A 17,051-nucleotide genomic window follows, 5' to 3' on the forward strand; every position below is an offset into this window, starting at 1 on the left:
GAAGGCTCTGACTTAGAATACGTGGACAACTACAAATACTTAGGTGTCTGGTTAGACTGTAAACTCTCCTTCCAGACCCATATCAAACATCTCCAATCCAAAGTTAAATCTAGAATTGGCTTCCTATTTCGCAACAAAGCATCCTTCACTCATGCTGCCAAACATACCCTTGTAAAACTGACCATCCTACCAATCCTCGACTTTGGCGATGTCATTTACAAAATAGCCTCCAATACCCTACACAACAAATTGGATGCAGTCTATCACAGTGCAATCCGTTTTGTCACCAAAGCCCCATATACTACCCACCCTTTGGGACCTGTACGCTCTCGTTGGCTGGCCCTCGCTTCATACTCGTCGCCAAACCCACTGGCTCCATGTCATCTACAAGACCCTGCTAGGTAAAGTCCCCCCTTATCTCAGCTCGCTGGTCACCATAGCATCTCCCACCTGTAGCACACGCTCCAGCAGGTATATCTCTCTAGTCACCCCCAAAACCAATTATTTCTTTGGCCGCCTCTCCTTCCAGTTCTCTGCTGCCAATGACTGGAACGAACTACAAAAATCGCTAGCTTTAAGCACCAACTGTCAGAGCAGCTCACAGATTACTGCACCTGTACATAGCCCACCTATAATTTAGCCCAAACAACTACCTCTTTCCCTACTGTATTTAATTTATTTATTTATTTTGCTCCTTTGCACCCCATTATTTTTATTTCTACTTTGCACATTCTTCCATTGCAAATCTACCATTCCAGTGTTTTACTTGCTATATTGTATTTACTTTGCCACCATGGCCTTTTTTTTTTGCCTTTACCTCCCTTCTTACCTAATTTGCTCACATCGTATATAGACTTGTTTATACTGTATTATTGACTGTATGTTTGTTTTACTCCATGTGTAACTCTGTGTCGTTGTATCTGTCGAACTGCTTTGCTTTATCTTGGCCAGGTCGCAATTGTAAATTAGAACTTGTTCTCAACTTGGTTAAATAAAGGATATTTTTTTTATTTTTTTTTTAAAATTTAAATAAACACACAGAGCCCTCTGTATGGATGCAGCGGCAGCCCAACAAGGCCTTTATTGAGCTGTGGAGTGGGCCTGCTAGACTGGGGGTCTATAGCTGTCTGTAGTGGTCTCTGTAGATAAGGGGCTGTCTCAAGTGAAGTGGAGAGCTCAGAAAGCCAAGGGAAGGTAGGGTGGTCTCATCCATGTCTAACTAGGGGTGATGAGGGGACTCAGTGGGAAGTTCATGGAGCGAGTTTGGAAGTGTTGATTGAACGTTTGGTTGGAAGGGAGTGTGTGTTTTTGTGTCAGTGTCTGTGTCTGTGTATGTGTGTTTCTCTCTCTCTCTTTCTCTCTCTCTCTCTCTCTGTCTGTGTCCTCACCTCCACCTCCAATTCGTTGGTTGCGTCCCGTAGCTCCATGGGGACAGTACACTCCAGAGTGTTCCCCACCACAGTCACGCTCTCACAGGTTCTGTTAGACACCTTCAGCACCTCCCCCTTCATCGCCTCCACATCCACACGGCCTGGCACCTGGAGAGGGAGAAAGGAAGAGAGGGAGAGAGGGAGAGATGGATAGAGGGAGAGATGGAGAGATAGGGAGAGATGGAGAGATAGGGAGAGATGGAGAGATTGGGAGAGATGGAGAGATAGGGAGAGATGGAGAGATAGGGAGAGATGGAGAGATAGGGAGAGATGGAGAGATAGGGAGAGATGGAGAGAGGGAGAGATGGATAGAAGGAGAGATGGAGAGATGGGGAGAGATGCAGAGATAGGGAGAGATGGAGAGATAGGGAGAGATGGAGAGAGGGAGAGACAGAGAGATAGGGAGAGATGGAGAGATAGGGAGAGATGGAGAGATAGGGAGAGATGGAGAGAGGGAGAGATGGAGAGATGGAGAGAGGGAGAGACGGAGAGATAGGGAGAGATGGAGAGAGGGAGAGAGGGAGAGATAGGGAGTGAAGGAGAGAGGGAGAGAGGGAGAGATGGAGAGAGGGAGAGATGTAGAGATATGGAGAGAGGGAGATAGGGAGAGGGATCATATGCACATGCAGTACTACATCATCCTCAGTGAGTCCTTCAGTATCCACTCAAAGACATGCATGCTGGGAGTGGAAGTGACTGAGGCATTGGTTGTGGTGTCATTACTGTTCTCGTGAGCCCACCGCCCTGAACAGAGACAAAAGCAGAGACAAAAAAATACTATGCATCTACATACACACTAACTAACCCTTTGTCCCCGAGGGCTCTTCTTGACAGGAAGAGAGGATTTATAGAGAATTAATCTCACTTTCACACAGACTGCCTTGGCTACTCCCCCCCCCCCCCACACACACACACACAGCTCGGGTGCTGCTCACTCTGCCTGGCTGTGCTGTATGAGCGTAGCAGAAGGCCATAAAGAGAAGGATCATTCCTCGCGTGACATCCTGGGATTTTCAGATTTGACACAGGGCCACACCTGTTCCTAAAACACACTACAGTACACGTCAACTAATGCAGTGCATGTGAACACACATACACACATACACGCATACACACGCACGCATACGCACATACCAGGGCCACTAAGACAAGAACAAACTCTAACGTCTACAGTATTTGAACACATACAAAGCATACTGAATAATACGTACAATACAAATCTGTCATCTGATGTCTGTACCCTGAGGTTGTAACATATTTAATACTTGGGTATGGAACATTGAAAGTACCATGTCCCATAGAGAATAACTATTAAAAATTCTGCCACTCCTATCCAAACGAACAGTCTGTGTGGTGCTAATCTGGGTTGAGATGCTTGTTAACCTCTCATGAAGCAATCTGCAGTGATACACCAGCCAAGACTAATAACGTTATCAGGAGCCTGACCAGCGGCCTTTTTGGGGCAAAGATATCAGATGGCCCCAAATGTAGCCTGTAACAGTGTAACCCAGGGCGATGTGTGTCCCCTGGGTAATGGGGGCTCATGGGGGCTTGTCTGGGATGGGGAAGGTGATTGGTGGGGGGTGGGAGGCAACTGAGAGAGGGGAGGAGGGAGGAGGATTAGACTATTGGGCCAAGGCCATGCCTGGGAAAAAAAGCAGACCAAGGATCCTGTGCGACCCGCTCCGCACAGCTGCCACTAACCATAGGGCCTCCTTTTTTTTCATTGTTTGAAAAAACTTTTTTCTACCCAGAGAAATGGGGTTGCATGTTCAAAACCCGCCATTAATATGTCAAGGGCTTTGACCTCGGGAACTTGGAACAATGTGGTGAGTTGGAGAGAATACTTGGAGAAGAGGAGAGGGGCCAGATGAGTGAGGGAGGGAATTGTGGGGGATGGGCGATGGGAAACGGACTCCTTTTCCTGTTTTGTTTCAGTATTGTTTCCTTCAAACCTCAGACGGCAAGGATGAGTCAGCTCACGGCCTCGAGGTGAGCCGGAGAGCAAGGTGTCGTTAACTCCAATCAGGGTTCAATCTCATTTGAATTTAGCCAATTCAGGAGATCAACAGACACTCTGTTCCAGAATAGAAACTCTAAGTGCCATTTGTTTAAAATTAGTATTTTTCCAATGCATGAATCAAAATTCAGTTCAGTTTCTGAATGGATGCATTGGTAACTGAACTGACCCCAACCCTAGACATCAATACAATGAAGAGGTGGTGGTGGGGAGAGGGGTGAGGGGGAATGTCTCACCTTAATATTATCAGTAAATTCCAGTTATATTCAGCCAATTCAGGAGGTCAGTTGAGACCCAGATAGAGAACAGAAAAGTGACATTTATTTCAATGATCTGACATGTCTCACCTTAATCTCCAGAATGCTCTTGTTGCCCTTTGATGTGACGGTGGGTCTCTGAAAGTCCTCGAAGCGAGGGTCCTCTACATACAGCAGGTCAAACTGGGGCGTGGAGAAATCATCCAGGACGAACGCCACCTTGGTGACCACAGGAGTCTGCAGACCCAGGTCCTTCAGGGACGGGGTGGTACACAGGATGGCCAGCCTGTCCTCACCCTTGATGCAGTTCTGGAGGGAGAACACTCACACAGCATAAGTAACATGCACGCGTACACACACACACACACACACACACACACACACACACACACACACACACACACACACACACACACACACACATACACACACACACACACACACACACACACACACACACACCACAAGTTAAGAGAAACACTCTTAAAAAAGCCTATAGCGTTTACCCTGCTGTCACATAACAAGTACACATACTAATCCTTCACATGGCAGATGCTTTCATCCCAGGGCATATTACACTCTTTCTAGTTGTACAAACTATCCATTACAGCTCCATATCTACAGCTGCTGTGGGGTTTAAGTGCCTTGCTCCGGGGCACAACAGCAGTTTGTTTATACCACCCTGGATTATAACCAAAATGCCTCCCATCACTAAGACCTATTAATCGCCCAATTGAGAGCCACATAAGAGAAAGAGTCTCTTTTCACCTTTTATTTAAAAAAAAAATGATATCCGCACCTGCTCAGAGACAATGGATGTGTTTATGTAATATCTTCTTATACATAAGAGAAAGACACCTTATATTCCTCTACATAAAGGTTGTGATGGTGCACTATTCAAATGATTCCACCCTCTGGCCTCCGATTCCAAACAGACGCATTGACACCAAGTGTGTTTGAAAGTTGCTCTGTTTCTCTGCTTACAATCAATAAGGGGACGAGGATTTGTGAAGAGCGATGAAAGCTGTGTTGACATGTCATTCTGTCAGATAGTTGTTTCCATTTGAAATGCTCAAAGACCATGAATCTGGTCCAGTTCCTATTTCTACACTCATGCTGCAGGTATGTTGTTCTGTTTCCACATCTCTACAATATCATTATTTATAAATATGGATAGTTCATCAGGCCATCTAAAAGCACAAGGTGGAAAAATTCCTTTCAATACTGCACATCAGAGTTCAAGGACATAATAAGGCACAAAAGTTATGGCAGACAGTCAAACACTGTATATACAGTGCATTCAGAAAGTATTCAGACCCCTTGACCTTTTCCACATTTTGTTACGTTATAACCTTAATCTAAAATGGATTAAATTGTTTTTCCCCCCTCATCAATCTACATACAATACAATACTAATGGCAAAGCAAATCGGAAATATAACATTTACATAAGTATTCAGACCCTTTACTCAGTACTTTGTTGAAACACCTTTGGCAGCGATAACAGCTTTGAGTCTTCTTGGGTATGACGCTAAAAGCTTGGCACACCTGTATTTGGGGAGTTTTTCCCATTCTTCTCTACAGATTCTGTCAAGCTCTGTCAGGTTGAATGGGGAGCATCGCTGCAAAACATTTTTCAAGTCTCTCCAGAGAAGTCCGGAATCTGTCTGGGCCACTCAAGGACATTCAGAGACTCCTGAAGCCACTCTTGCATTTTCTTGGCTGTGTGCTTAGGGTCGTTGTCCTTCTGGCAGGCTCTCCCATCTCCACAGAGGACCTCTGGAGCTCTGTCAGAGTGACCATTGGGCTAGCTCTAGGAAGAGTCATGGTGGTTCCAAACTTCTTCCATTTAAGAATGATGGAGGCCACTGTGTTGTTGGGGACATTTTTTGGTACACTTCCCTAGATCTGTGCCTCAACACAATCCTGTCTCGGAGCTCTACGGAAAATGCCGTTGACCTTATGGCTTGGTTTTTGCTCTGACACGCACTGTCAACTGTGGGACCTTATATTTACAGGTGTGTGCGTTTCCAAATCATGTCCAATCAATTGAATTACCACAGGTGGACTCCAATCAAGTTGTAGAAACATCTCAAGCATGATCAATGAAAACAGGAAGCACCTGAGCTCAATTTTAAGTCTCATAGCAAAGGGTCTGAATACTTATGTAAATAAGGTATTTCTGTTTTTATTTTTAATACATTTGCTACAATTTCAATAAATCTGGTTTTGCTTTGTCATTATGGGGTATTGTGTGTAGATTGATGAGGGAAGAAACTAATTTAATACATTTTAGAATAAGGCTATAATGTAACAAAATGTGAAAAAAGTCAAGGGGTCTGAATACTTTCCAAATGCACTGTAATTCAACCTAGCACATCCAACCCAGCTGTGAATACTCAGTGTAGTGTAGAGACATTTTCACTCCATTTCTAACTGTGCGGGTGAATCTTGGCCAGCCTACTCATGAGAGTTCAACCAGTGTGTGATTTTGAAAAGGCCGGATCAGGTCCAACATTCCTGTACCTTTCCATTTCCATTCCTGTAATTTCTCCATTTGTGTGTTCATTTTACTGCACTGGGATAAATCAGCATCACACAGAGTGTTTCTTGGTAGCCTTAAACAAGTCTACTTTGAAACAAAAGTATACACCTTACACACATGGTTATAGGCTTACAAAAATAAGACATGTCAGATACAGAGTTGAAATGTATTCAATTTTGAGTTTGCATACCAATATAACACTTTATCACAGAAGACTGAAATGTAACGACCCCATTTGACATAGAAACAACAGTTTTTCTGTGTTTAAAAAAAAGAAAGTTTATTAATTATGAAATTATGAAAAATATGAATAAAGGGAAAGGGAAAGGGGGATACCTAGTCAGTTGTATAGGGAAAGGGGGAGGGGATACCTAGTCAGTTGTATAGGGAAAGGGGGATACCTAGTCAGTTGTATAGGGAAAGGGGATACCTAGTCAGTTGTATAGGGAAAGGGGATACCTAGTCAGTTGTATAGGGAAAGGGGGAGGGGATACCTAGTCAGTTGTATAGGGAAAGGGGGATACCTAGTCAGTTGTATAGGGAAAGGGGATACCTAGTCAGTTGTATAGGGAAAGGGGGATACCTAGTCAGTTGTATAGGGAAAGGGGGAGGGGATACCTAGTCAGTTGTATAGGGAAAGGGGGATACCTAGTCAGTTGTATAGGGAAAGGGGGATACCTAGTCAGTTGTATAGGGAAAGGGGGATACCTAGTCAGTTGTATAGGGAAAGGGGGAGGGGATACCTAGTCAGTTGTATAGGGAAAGGGGGAGGGGATACCTAGTCAGTTCTATAGGGAAAGGGGGAGGGGATACCTAGTCAGTTGTATAGGGAAAGGGGGATACCTAGTCAGTTGTATAGGGAAAGGGGGAGGGGATACCTAGTCAGTTGTATAGGGAAAGGGGGATACCTAGTCAGTTGTATAGGGAAAGGGGGGATACCTAGTCAGTTGTATAGGGAAAGGGAATACCTAGTCAGTTGTATAGGGAAAGGGGGATACCTAGTCAGTTGTATAGGGAAAGGGGGATACCTAGTCAGTTGTATTGGGAAAGGGGATACCTAGTCAGTTGTATAGGGAAAGGGGGATACCTAGTCAGTTGTATAGGGAAAGGGAATACCTAGTCAGTTGTATAGGGAAAGGGGGATACCTAGTCAGTTGTATAGGGAAAGGGGATACCTAGTCAGTTGTATAGGGAAAGGGGATACCTAGTCAGTTGTATAGGGAAAGGGGATACCTAGCCAGTTGTATAGGGAAAGGGGGATACCTAGTCAGTTGTATAGGGAAAGGGAATACCTAGTCAGTTGTATAGGGAAAGGGGGATACCTAGTCAGTTGTATAGGGAAAGGGGGATACCTAGTCAGTTGTATAGGGAAAGGGGGATACCTAGTCAGTTGTATAGGGAAAGGGGGATACCTAGTCAGTTGTATAGGGAAAGGGGATACCTAGTCGTTTGTATAGGGAAAGGGGGATACCTAGTCAGTTGTATAGGGAAAGGGGATACCTAGTCAGTTCTATAGGGAAAGGGGGATACCTAGTCAGTTGTATAGGGAAAGGGGGATACCTAGTCAGTTGTATAGGGAAAGGGGGATACCTAGTCAGTTCTATAGGGAAAGGGGGATACCTAGTCAGTTGTATAGGGAAAGGGGATACCTAGCCAGTTGTATAGGGAAAGGGGAAACCTAGTCAGTTGTATAGGGAAAGGGGATACCTAGTCAGTTGTATAGGGAAAGGGGATACCTAGTCAGTTGTGTAGGGAAAGGGGATACCTAGTCAGTTGTATAGGGAAAGAGGATACCTAGTCAGTTGTATAGGGAAAGGGGGATACCTAGTCAGTTGTATAGGGAAAGGGGGATACCTAGTCAGTTGTATAGGGAAAGGGAATACCTAGTCAGTTGTATAGGGAAAGGGGATACCTAGCCAGTTGTATAGGGAAAGGGGATACCTAGTCAGTTGTATAGGGAAAGGGGATACCTAGTCAGTTGTATAGGGAAAGGGGATACCTAGTCAGTTGTATAGGGAAAGGGGATAGCTAGTCAGTTGTATAGGGAAAGGGGATACCTAGTCAGTTGTGTAGGGAAAGGGGGATACCTAGTCAGTTGTATAGGGAAAGGGGATACCTAGTCAGTTGTATAGGGAAAGGGGGATACCTAGTCAGTTGTGTAGGGAAAGGGGATACCTAGTCAGTTGTGTAGGGAAAGGGGATACCTAGTCAGTTGTATAGGGAAAGGGGGATACCTAGTCAGTTGTGTAGGGAAAGGGGGATACCTAGTCAGTTGTAAAGGGGAAAGGGGATACCTAGTCAGTTGTATAGGGAAAGGGGGATACCTAGTCAGTTGTGTAGGGAAAGGGGATACCTAGTCAGTTGTATAAGGAAAGGGGATACCTAGTCAGTTGTATAGGGAAAGGGGATACCTAGTCAGTTGTATAGGGAAAGGGGGATACCTAGTCAGTTGTATAGGGAAAGGGGATACCTAGTCAGTTGTATAGGGAAAGGGGGATACCTAGTCAGTTGTGTATGGAAAGGGGATACCTAGTCAGTTGTATAGGGAAAGGGGATACCTAGTCAGTTGTATTGGGAAAGGGGATACCTAGTCAGTTGTATAGGGAAAGGGGGATACCTAGTCAGTTGTATAGGGAAAGGGGATGCCTAGTCAGTTGTATAGGGAAAGGGGATACCTAGCCAGTTGTATAGGGAAAGGGGGATACCTAGTCAGTTGTATAGGGAAAGGGAATACCTAGTCAGTTGTATAGGGAAAGGGGGATACCTAGTCAGTTGTATAGGGAAAGGGGATACCTAGTCAGTTGAATAGGGAAAGGGGATACCTAGACAGTTGTATAGGGAAAGGGGATACCTAGCCAGTTGTATAGGGAAAGGGGGATACCTAGTCAGTTGTATAGGGAAGGGGGATACCTAGTCAGTTGTATAGGGAAAGGGGGATACCTAGTCAGTTGTATAGGGAAAGGGGGATACCTAGTCAGTTGTGTAGGGAAAGGGGATACCTAGTCAGTTGTATAGGGAAAGGGGGATACCTAGTCAGTTGTATAGGGAAAGGGGATACCTAGTCAGTTGTATAGGGAAAGGGGGATACCTAGTCAGTTGTATAGGGAAAGGGGGATACCTAGTCAGTTGTATAGGGAAAGGGGGAGGGGATACCTAGCCAGTTGTATAGGGAAAGGAGGATACCTAGTCAGTTGTATAGGGAAAGTGAATACCTAGTCAGTTGTATAGGGAAAGGGGGATACCTAGTCAGTTGTATAGGGAAAGGGGATACCTAGTCAGTTGTATAGGGAAAGGGGATACCTAGTCAGTTGTATAGGGAAAGGGGATACCTAGCCAGTTGTATAGGGAAAGGGGGATACCTAGTCAGTTGTATAGGGAAGGGGGATACCTAGTCAGTTGTATAGGGAAAGGGGGATACCTAGTCAGTTGTATAGGGAAAGGGGGATACCTAGTCAGTTGTATAGGGAAAGGGGGATACCTAGTCAGTTGTATAGGGAAAGGGGGATACCTAGTCAGTTGTATAGGGAAAGGGGGATACCTAGTCAGTTGTATAGGGAAAGGGGGATACCTAGTCAGTTGTATAGGGAAAGGGGATACCTAGTCAGTTCTATAGGGAAAGGGGGATACCTAGTCAGTTGTATAGGGAAAGGGGGATACCTAGTCAGTTGTATAGGGAAAGGGGGATACCTAGTCAGTTCTATAGGGAAAGGGGGATACCTAGTCAGTTGTATAGGGAAAGGGATACCTAGCCAGTTGTATAGGGAAAGGGGATACCTAGTCAGTTGTATAGGGAAAGGGGATACCTAGTCAGTTGTATAGGGAAAGGGGATACCTAGTCAGTTGTGTAGGGAAAGGGGATACCTAGTCAGTTGTATAGGGAAAGAGGATACCTAGTCAGTTGTATAGGGAAAGGGGGATACCTAGTCAGTTGTATAGGGAAAGGGGGATACCTAGTCAGTTGTATAGGGAAAGGGAATACCTAGTCAGTTGTATAGGGAAAGGGGATACCTAGCCAGTTGTATAGGGAAAGGGGATACCTAGTCAGTTGTATAGGGAAAGGGGATACCTAGTCAGTTGTATAGGGAAAGGGGATACCTAGTCAGTTGTATAGGGAGAGGGGATACCTAGTCAGTTGTATAGGGAAAGGGGATACCTAGTCAGTTGTGTAGGGAAAGGGGGATACCTAGTCAGTTGTATAGGGAAAGGGGATACCTAGTCAGTTGTATAGGGAAAGGGGGATACCTAGTCAGTTGTGTAGGGAAAGGGGATACCTAGTCAGTTGTGTAGGGAAAGGGGATACCTAGTCAGTTGTATAGGGAAAGGGGGATACCTAGTCAGTTGTGTAGGGAAAGGGGGATACCTAGTCAGTTGTATAGGGAAAGGGGATACCTAGTCAGTTGTATAGGGAAAGGGGGATACCTAGTCAGTTGTGTAGGGAAAGGGGATACCTAGTCAGTTGTATAAGGAAAGGGGATACCTAGTCAGTTGTATAGGGAAAGGGGGATACCTAGTCAGTTGTATAGGGAAAGGGGGATACCTAGTCAGTTGTATAGGGAAAGGGGATACCTAGTCAGTTGTATAGGGAAAGGGGGATACCTAGTCAGTTGTGTATGGAAAGGGGATACCTAGTCAGTTGTATAGGGAAAGGGGATACCTAGTCAGTTGTATAGGGAAAGGGGATACCTAGTCAGTTGTATAGGGAAAGGGGGATACCTAGTCAGTTGTATAGGGAAAGGGGGATACCTAGTCAGTTGTATAGGGAAAGGGGGAGGGGATACCTAGTCAGTTGTATAGGGAAAGGGGGATACCTAGTCAGTTGTATAGGGAAAGGGGGGATACCTAGTCAGTTGTATAGGGAAAGGGAATACCTAGTCAGTTGTATAGGGAAAGGGGGATACCTAGTCAGTTGTATAGGGAAAGGGGGATACCTAGTCAGTTGTATAGGGAAGGGGGATACCTAGTCAGTTGTATAGGGAAAGGGGGATACCTAGTCAGTTGTATAGGGAAAGGGGGATACCTAGTCAGTTGTATAGGGAAAGGGGGATACCTAGTCAGTTGTATAGGGAAAGGGGATACCTAGTCAGTTGTATAGGGAAAGGGGGATACCTAGTCAGTTGTATAGGGAAAGGGGATACCTAGTCAGTTCTATAGGGAAAGGGGGATACCTAGTCAGTTGTATAGGGAAAGGGGGATACCTAGTCAGTTGTATAAGGAAAGGGGATACCTAGTCAGTTGTATAGGGAAAGGGGGATACCTAGTCAGTTGTGTAGGGAAAGGGGATACCTAGTCAGTTGTATAAGGAAAGGGGATACCTAGTCAGTTGTATAGGGAAAGGGGGATACCTAGTCAGTTGTATAGGGAAAGGGGGATACCTAGTCAGTTGTATAGGGAAAGGGGATACCTAGTCAGTTGTATAGGGAAAGGGGGATACCTAGTCAGTTGTGTATGGAAAGGGGATACCTAGTCAGTTGTATAGGGAAAGGGGATACCTAGTCAGTTGTATAGGGAAAGGGGATACCTAGTCAGTTGTATAGGGAAAGGGGGATACCTAGTCAGTTGTATAGGGAAAGGGGGATACCTAGTCAGTTGTATAGGGAAAGGGGGAGGGGATACCTAGTCAGTTGTATAGGGAAAGGGGGATACCTAGTCAGTTGTATAGGGAAAGGGGGGATACCTAGTCAGTTGTATAGGGAAAGGGAATACCTAGTCAGTTGTATAGGGAAAGGGGGATACCTAGTCAGTTGTATAGGGAAAGGGGGATACCTAGTCAGTTGTATAGGGAAGGGGGATACCTAGTCAGTTGTATAGGGAAAGGGGGATACCTAGTCAGTTGTATAGGGAAAGGGGGATACCTAGTCAGTTGTATAGGGAAAGGGGGATACCTAGTCAGTTGTATAGGGAAAGGGGATACCTAGTCAGTTGTATAGGGAAAGGGGGATACCTAGTCAGTTGTATAGGGAAAGGGGATACCTAGTCAGTTCTATAGGGAAAGGGGGATACCTAGTCAGTTGTATAGGGAAAGGGGGATACCTAGTCAGTTGTATAAGGAAAGGGGATACCTAGTCAGTTGTATAGGGAAAGGGGATACCTAGTCAGTTGTATAGGGAAAGGGGGATACCTAGTCAGTTGTATAGGGAAAGGGGATACCTAGTCAGTTGTATAGGGAAAGGGGGATACCTAGTCAGTTGTGTATGGAAAGGGGATACCTAGTCAGTTGTATAGGGAAAGGGGATACCTAGTCAGTTGTATTGGGAAAGGGGATACCTAGTCAGTTGTATAGGGAAAGGGGGATACCTAGTCAGTTGTATAGGGAAAGGGGATGCCTAGTCAGTTGTATAGGGAAAGGGGATACCTAGCCAGTTGTATAGGGAAAGGGGGATACCTAGTCAGTTGTATAGGGAAAGGGAATACCTAGTCAGTTGTATAGGGAAAGGGGGATACCTAGTCAGTTGTATAGGGAAAGGGGATACCTAGTCAGTTGAATAGGGAAAGGGGATACCTAGACAGTTGTATAGGGAAAGGGGATACCTAGCCAGTTGTATAGGGAAAGGGGGATACCTAGTCAGTTGTATAGGGAAGGGGGATACCTAGTCAGTTGTATAGGGAAAGGGGGATACCTAGTCAGTTGTATAGGGAAAGGGGGATACCTAGTCAGTTGTGTAGGGAAAGGGGATACCTAGTCAGTTGTATAGGGAAAGGGGGATACCTAGTCAGTTGTATAGGGAAAGGGGATACCTAGTCAGTTGTATAGGGAAAGGGGGATACCTAGTCAGTTGTATAGGGAAAGGGGGATACCTAGTCAGTTGTATAGGGAAAGGGGGAGGGGATACCTAGCCAGTTGTATAGGGAAAGGAGGATACCTAGTCAGTTGTATAGGGAAAGTGAATACCTAGTCAGTTGTATAGGGAAAGGGGGATACCTAGTCAGTTGTATAGGGAAAGGGGATACCTAGTCAGTTGTATAGGGAAAGGGGATACCTAGTCAGTTGTATAGGGAAAGGGGATACCTAGCCAGTTGTATAGGGAAAGGGGGATACCTAGTCAGTTGTATAGGGAAGGGGGATACCTAGTCAGTTGTATAGGGAAAGGGGGATACCTAGTCAGTTGTATAGGGAAAGGGGGATACCTAGTCAGTTGTATAGGGAAAGGGGGATACCTAGTCAGTTGTATAGGGAAAGGGGGATACCTAGTCAGTTGTATAGGGAAAGGGGGATACCTAGTCAGTTGTATAGGGAAAGGGGATACCTAGTCAGTTCTATAGGGAAAGGGGGATACCTAGTCAGTTGTATAGGGAAAGGGGGATACCTAGTCAGTTGTATAGGGAAAGGGGGATACCTAGTCAGTTCTATAGGGAAAGGGGGATACCTAGTCAGTTGTATAGGGAAAGGGATACCTAGCCAGTTGTATAGGGAAAGGGGATACCTAGTCAGTTGTATAGGGAAAGGGGATACCTAGTCAGTTGTATAGGGAAAGGGGATACCTAGTCAGTTGTGTAGGGAAAGGGGATACCTAGTCAGTTGTATAGGGAAAGAGGATACCTAGTCAGTTGTATAGGGAAAGGGGGATACCTAGTCAGTTGTATAGGGAAAGGGGGATACCTAGTCAGTTGTATAGGGAAAGGGAATACCTAGTCAGTTGTATAGGGAAAGGGGATACCTAGCCAGTTGTATAGGGAAAGGGGATACCTAGTCAGTTGTATAGGGAAAGGGGATACCTAGTCAGTTGTATAGGGAAAGGGGATACCTAGTCAGTTGTATAGGGAGAGGGGATACCTAGTCAGTTGTATAGGGAAAGGGGATACCTAGTCAGTTGTGTAGGGAAAGGGGGATACCTAGTCAGTTGTATAGGGAAAGGGGATACCTAGTCAGTTGTATAGGGAAAGGGGGATACCTAGTCAGTTGTGTAGGGAAAGGGGATACCTAGTCAGTTGTGTAGGGAAAGGGGATACCTAGTCAGTTGTATAGGGAAAGGGGGATACCTAGTCAGTTGTGTAGGGAAAGGGGGATACCTAGTCAGTTGTATAGGGAAAGGGGATACCTAGTCAGTTGTATAGGGAAAGGGGGATACCTAGTCAGTTGTGTAGGGAAAGGGGATACCTAGTCAGTTGTATAAGGAAAGGGGATACCTAGTCAGTTGTATAGGGAAAGGGGGATACCTAGTCAGTTGTATAGGGAAAGGGGGATACCTAGTCAGTTGTATAGGGAAAGGGGATACCTAGTCAGTTGTATAGGGAAAGGGGGATACCTAGTCAGTTGTGTATGGAAAGGGGATACCTAGTCAGTTGTATAGGGAAAGGGGATACCTAGTCAGTTGTATAGGGAAAGGGGATACCTAGTCAGTTGTATAGGGAAAGGGGGATACCTAGTCAGTTGTATAGGGAAAGGGGGATACCTAGTCAGTTGTATAGGGAAAGGGGGAGGGGATACCTAGTCAGTTGTATAGGGAAAGGGGGATACCTAGTCAGTTGTATAGGGAAAGGGGGGATACCTAGTCAGTTGTATAGGGAAAGGGAATACCTAGTCAGTTGTATAGGGAAAGGGGGATACCTAGTCAGTTGTATAGGGAAAGGGGGATACCTAGTCAGTTGTATAGGGAAGGGGGATACCTAGTCAGTTGTATAGGGAAAGGGGGATACCTAGTCAGTTGTATAGGGAAAGGGGGATACCTAGTCAGTTGTATAGGGAAAGGGGGATACCTAGTCAGTTGTATAGGGAAAGGGGATACCTAGTCAGTTGTATAGGGAAAGGGGGATACCTAGTCAGTTGTATAGGGAAAGGGGATACCTAGTCAGTTCTATAGGGAAAGGGGGATACCTAGTCAGTTGTATAGGGAAAGGGGATACCTAGTCAGTTGTATAGGGAAAGGGGGATACCTAGTCAGTTCTATAGGGAAAGGGGGATACCTAGTCAGTTGTATAGGGAAAGGGGATACCTAGTCAGTTGTATAGGGAAAGGGGATACCTAGCCAGTTGTATAGGGAAAGGGGATACCTAGTCAGTTGTATAGGGAAAGGGGATACCTAGTCAGTTGTATAGGGAAAGGGGATACCTAGTCAGTTGTGTAGGGAAAGGGGATACCTAGTCAGTTGTATAGGGAAAGAGGATACCTAGTCAGTTGTATAGGGAAAGGGGGATACCTAGTCAGTTGTTTAGGGAAAGGGGGATACCTAGTCAGTTGTATAGGGAAAGGGAATACCTAGTCAGTTGTATAGGGAAAGGGGATACCTAGCCAGTTGTATAGGGAAAGGGGATACCTAGTCAGTTGTATAGGGAAAGGGGGATACCTAGTCAGTTGTATAGGGAAAGGGGGAGGGGATACCTAGTCAGTTGTATAGGGAAAGGGGATACCTAGTCAGTTGTATAGGGAAAGGGGGATACCTAGTCAGTTGTACAACTGAATGCATTCAACTGAAATGTGTCTTCTGCATTTAACCCAACCCCTTTGAATAATAACATTTAGCCCATACGGCCACCAGGTCAATTGACTGCAGGAAAGGGCTTCCTATAATGGATGGCACAGCACACAAACACAGTGAATCACTTTTCCGGTCATGTAACCTCCTTCTTTTTTCTAGTTTGACACGTTTCTCCTGCCTGTCACATGTGGCTGGCCATGGCTTTTCTTTCCTCTAACACAACTCGTGTGGAGAGTCACTGGCTCAGATTTCTGCTACGTTTGTAATTTCTGGCTGCTCGAGTCTAACTAGAGATGGAGGAAGTGGTGCTGAATGTGGTTAGTAGCCCGGAGGAGATGAGGATGGGTAATAGATTCTGGAGTCGCGGGCCCCCATGCTTCCTATATACAGCAATCTGCCTATATACAGCAATCTGGTGTTCCTTGTGGAACTGTGTGTGTTTTTAATAAAGGACTCCTGAAAGTGCACCGGCAGCTGATTCACCGTAGCCTCCAGTCCACACAGCTGTGGGGTGGACAAAACCAGTTCAACTCTGCCCAAAGTAGACAGCCAAGTGTAAATGTTTAATGTTTGCAGTGTGGTTAGGGGCCATTGATATTGTATATTTACCTAGATGGCCCACTAAAGCAAACATGTCCTAGAATAATGGAATAAATCTTTACTATGGAAAGCTTGACATATGTCTTAATATTCCAAAAACCTGTGTTCGACAGTAACTGGGACGAATGGATATCATTCACAAACCAGTAAGACCTGATTAACTAATAATATCTTGTTAGATATGAAACAATATGAAACAAAGATAAATTACGTATGATATTGCCAACTACTTTAATGATTTTGTCATTGGCAAGATTAGCAAATTTAGGCATGACATGCCAGCAACAAATGCTGACACTACACATCCAAGTATATCTGACCAAATTATTGAAAAACAAGCATTGTAATTTTGAATTCTGTAAAGTGAGTGTGGAAGACGTGAATTTTCTGTTGGTGTTGTCTATCAACAATGAGAAGCCACTGGGGTCTGACAACTTGGATGGAAAATTACTGAGGATAATAAATTACGATATTGCCACTCCTATTTGCCATATCTTCAAGTTAAGCCTACTAGAAAGTGTGTGACCTCAGGCCTGAAGGGAAGCAAAAGTAATTCCGCTACCTAATAGTAATAAATAGGAAAGTCCTCTTTACTGGCTCAAATAGCCAACCAATCAGCCTGTTACCAAACCTTAGTAAACTTTTGGAAAAAATGGTGTTTGACCAGATACAATGCTATTTTACAGTAAACAAATTGACAACAGACTTTCAGCACGCTTATAGGGAAGGACAATCAACAAGCACAGCACTTACACAAATGACTGATGATTGGCTGAAAGAAATTGAT

At 45.0% G+C, this 17,051-nt stretch overlaps 1 protein-coding gene across 1 annotated transcript in view; it reads right to left on the reverse strand.

Annotated features, from left to right (window-relative positions):
* Positions 1–17,051, reverse strand: part of LOC139375219 (MET proto-oncogene, receptor tyrosine kinase) — a 97,351-nt gene that overhangs the window by 25,200 nt on the left and 55,100 nt on the right. Inside the window, exons 11-12 of the mRNA XM_071116814.1 lie at positions 3,798–4,016; positions 1,389–1,538 (exon numbers count right to left, since the gene is read on the reverse strand). Of these exons, the coding sequence (XP_070972915.1) occupies positions 1,389–1,538; positions 3,798–4,016 (369 nt within the window). The remainder of the gene's footprint in view (positions 1–1,388; positions 1,539–3,797; positions 4,017–17,051) is intronic.

The sequence above is a fragment of the Oncorhynchus clarkii genome, chromosome 2 (genome assembly GCF_045791955.1).
Source record: "Oncorhynchus clarkii lewisi isolate Uvic-CL-2024 chromosome 2, UVic_Ocla_1.0, whole genome shotgun sequence".
In the NCBI taxonomy this organism is placed as follows: Eukaryota; Metazoa; Chordata; class Actinopteri; order Salmoniformes; family Salmonidae; genus Oncorhynchus; species Oncorhynchus clarkii.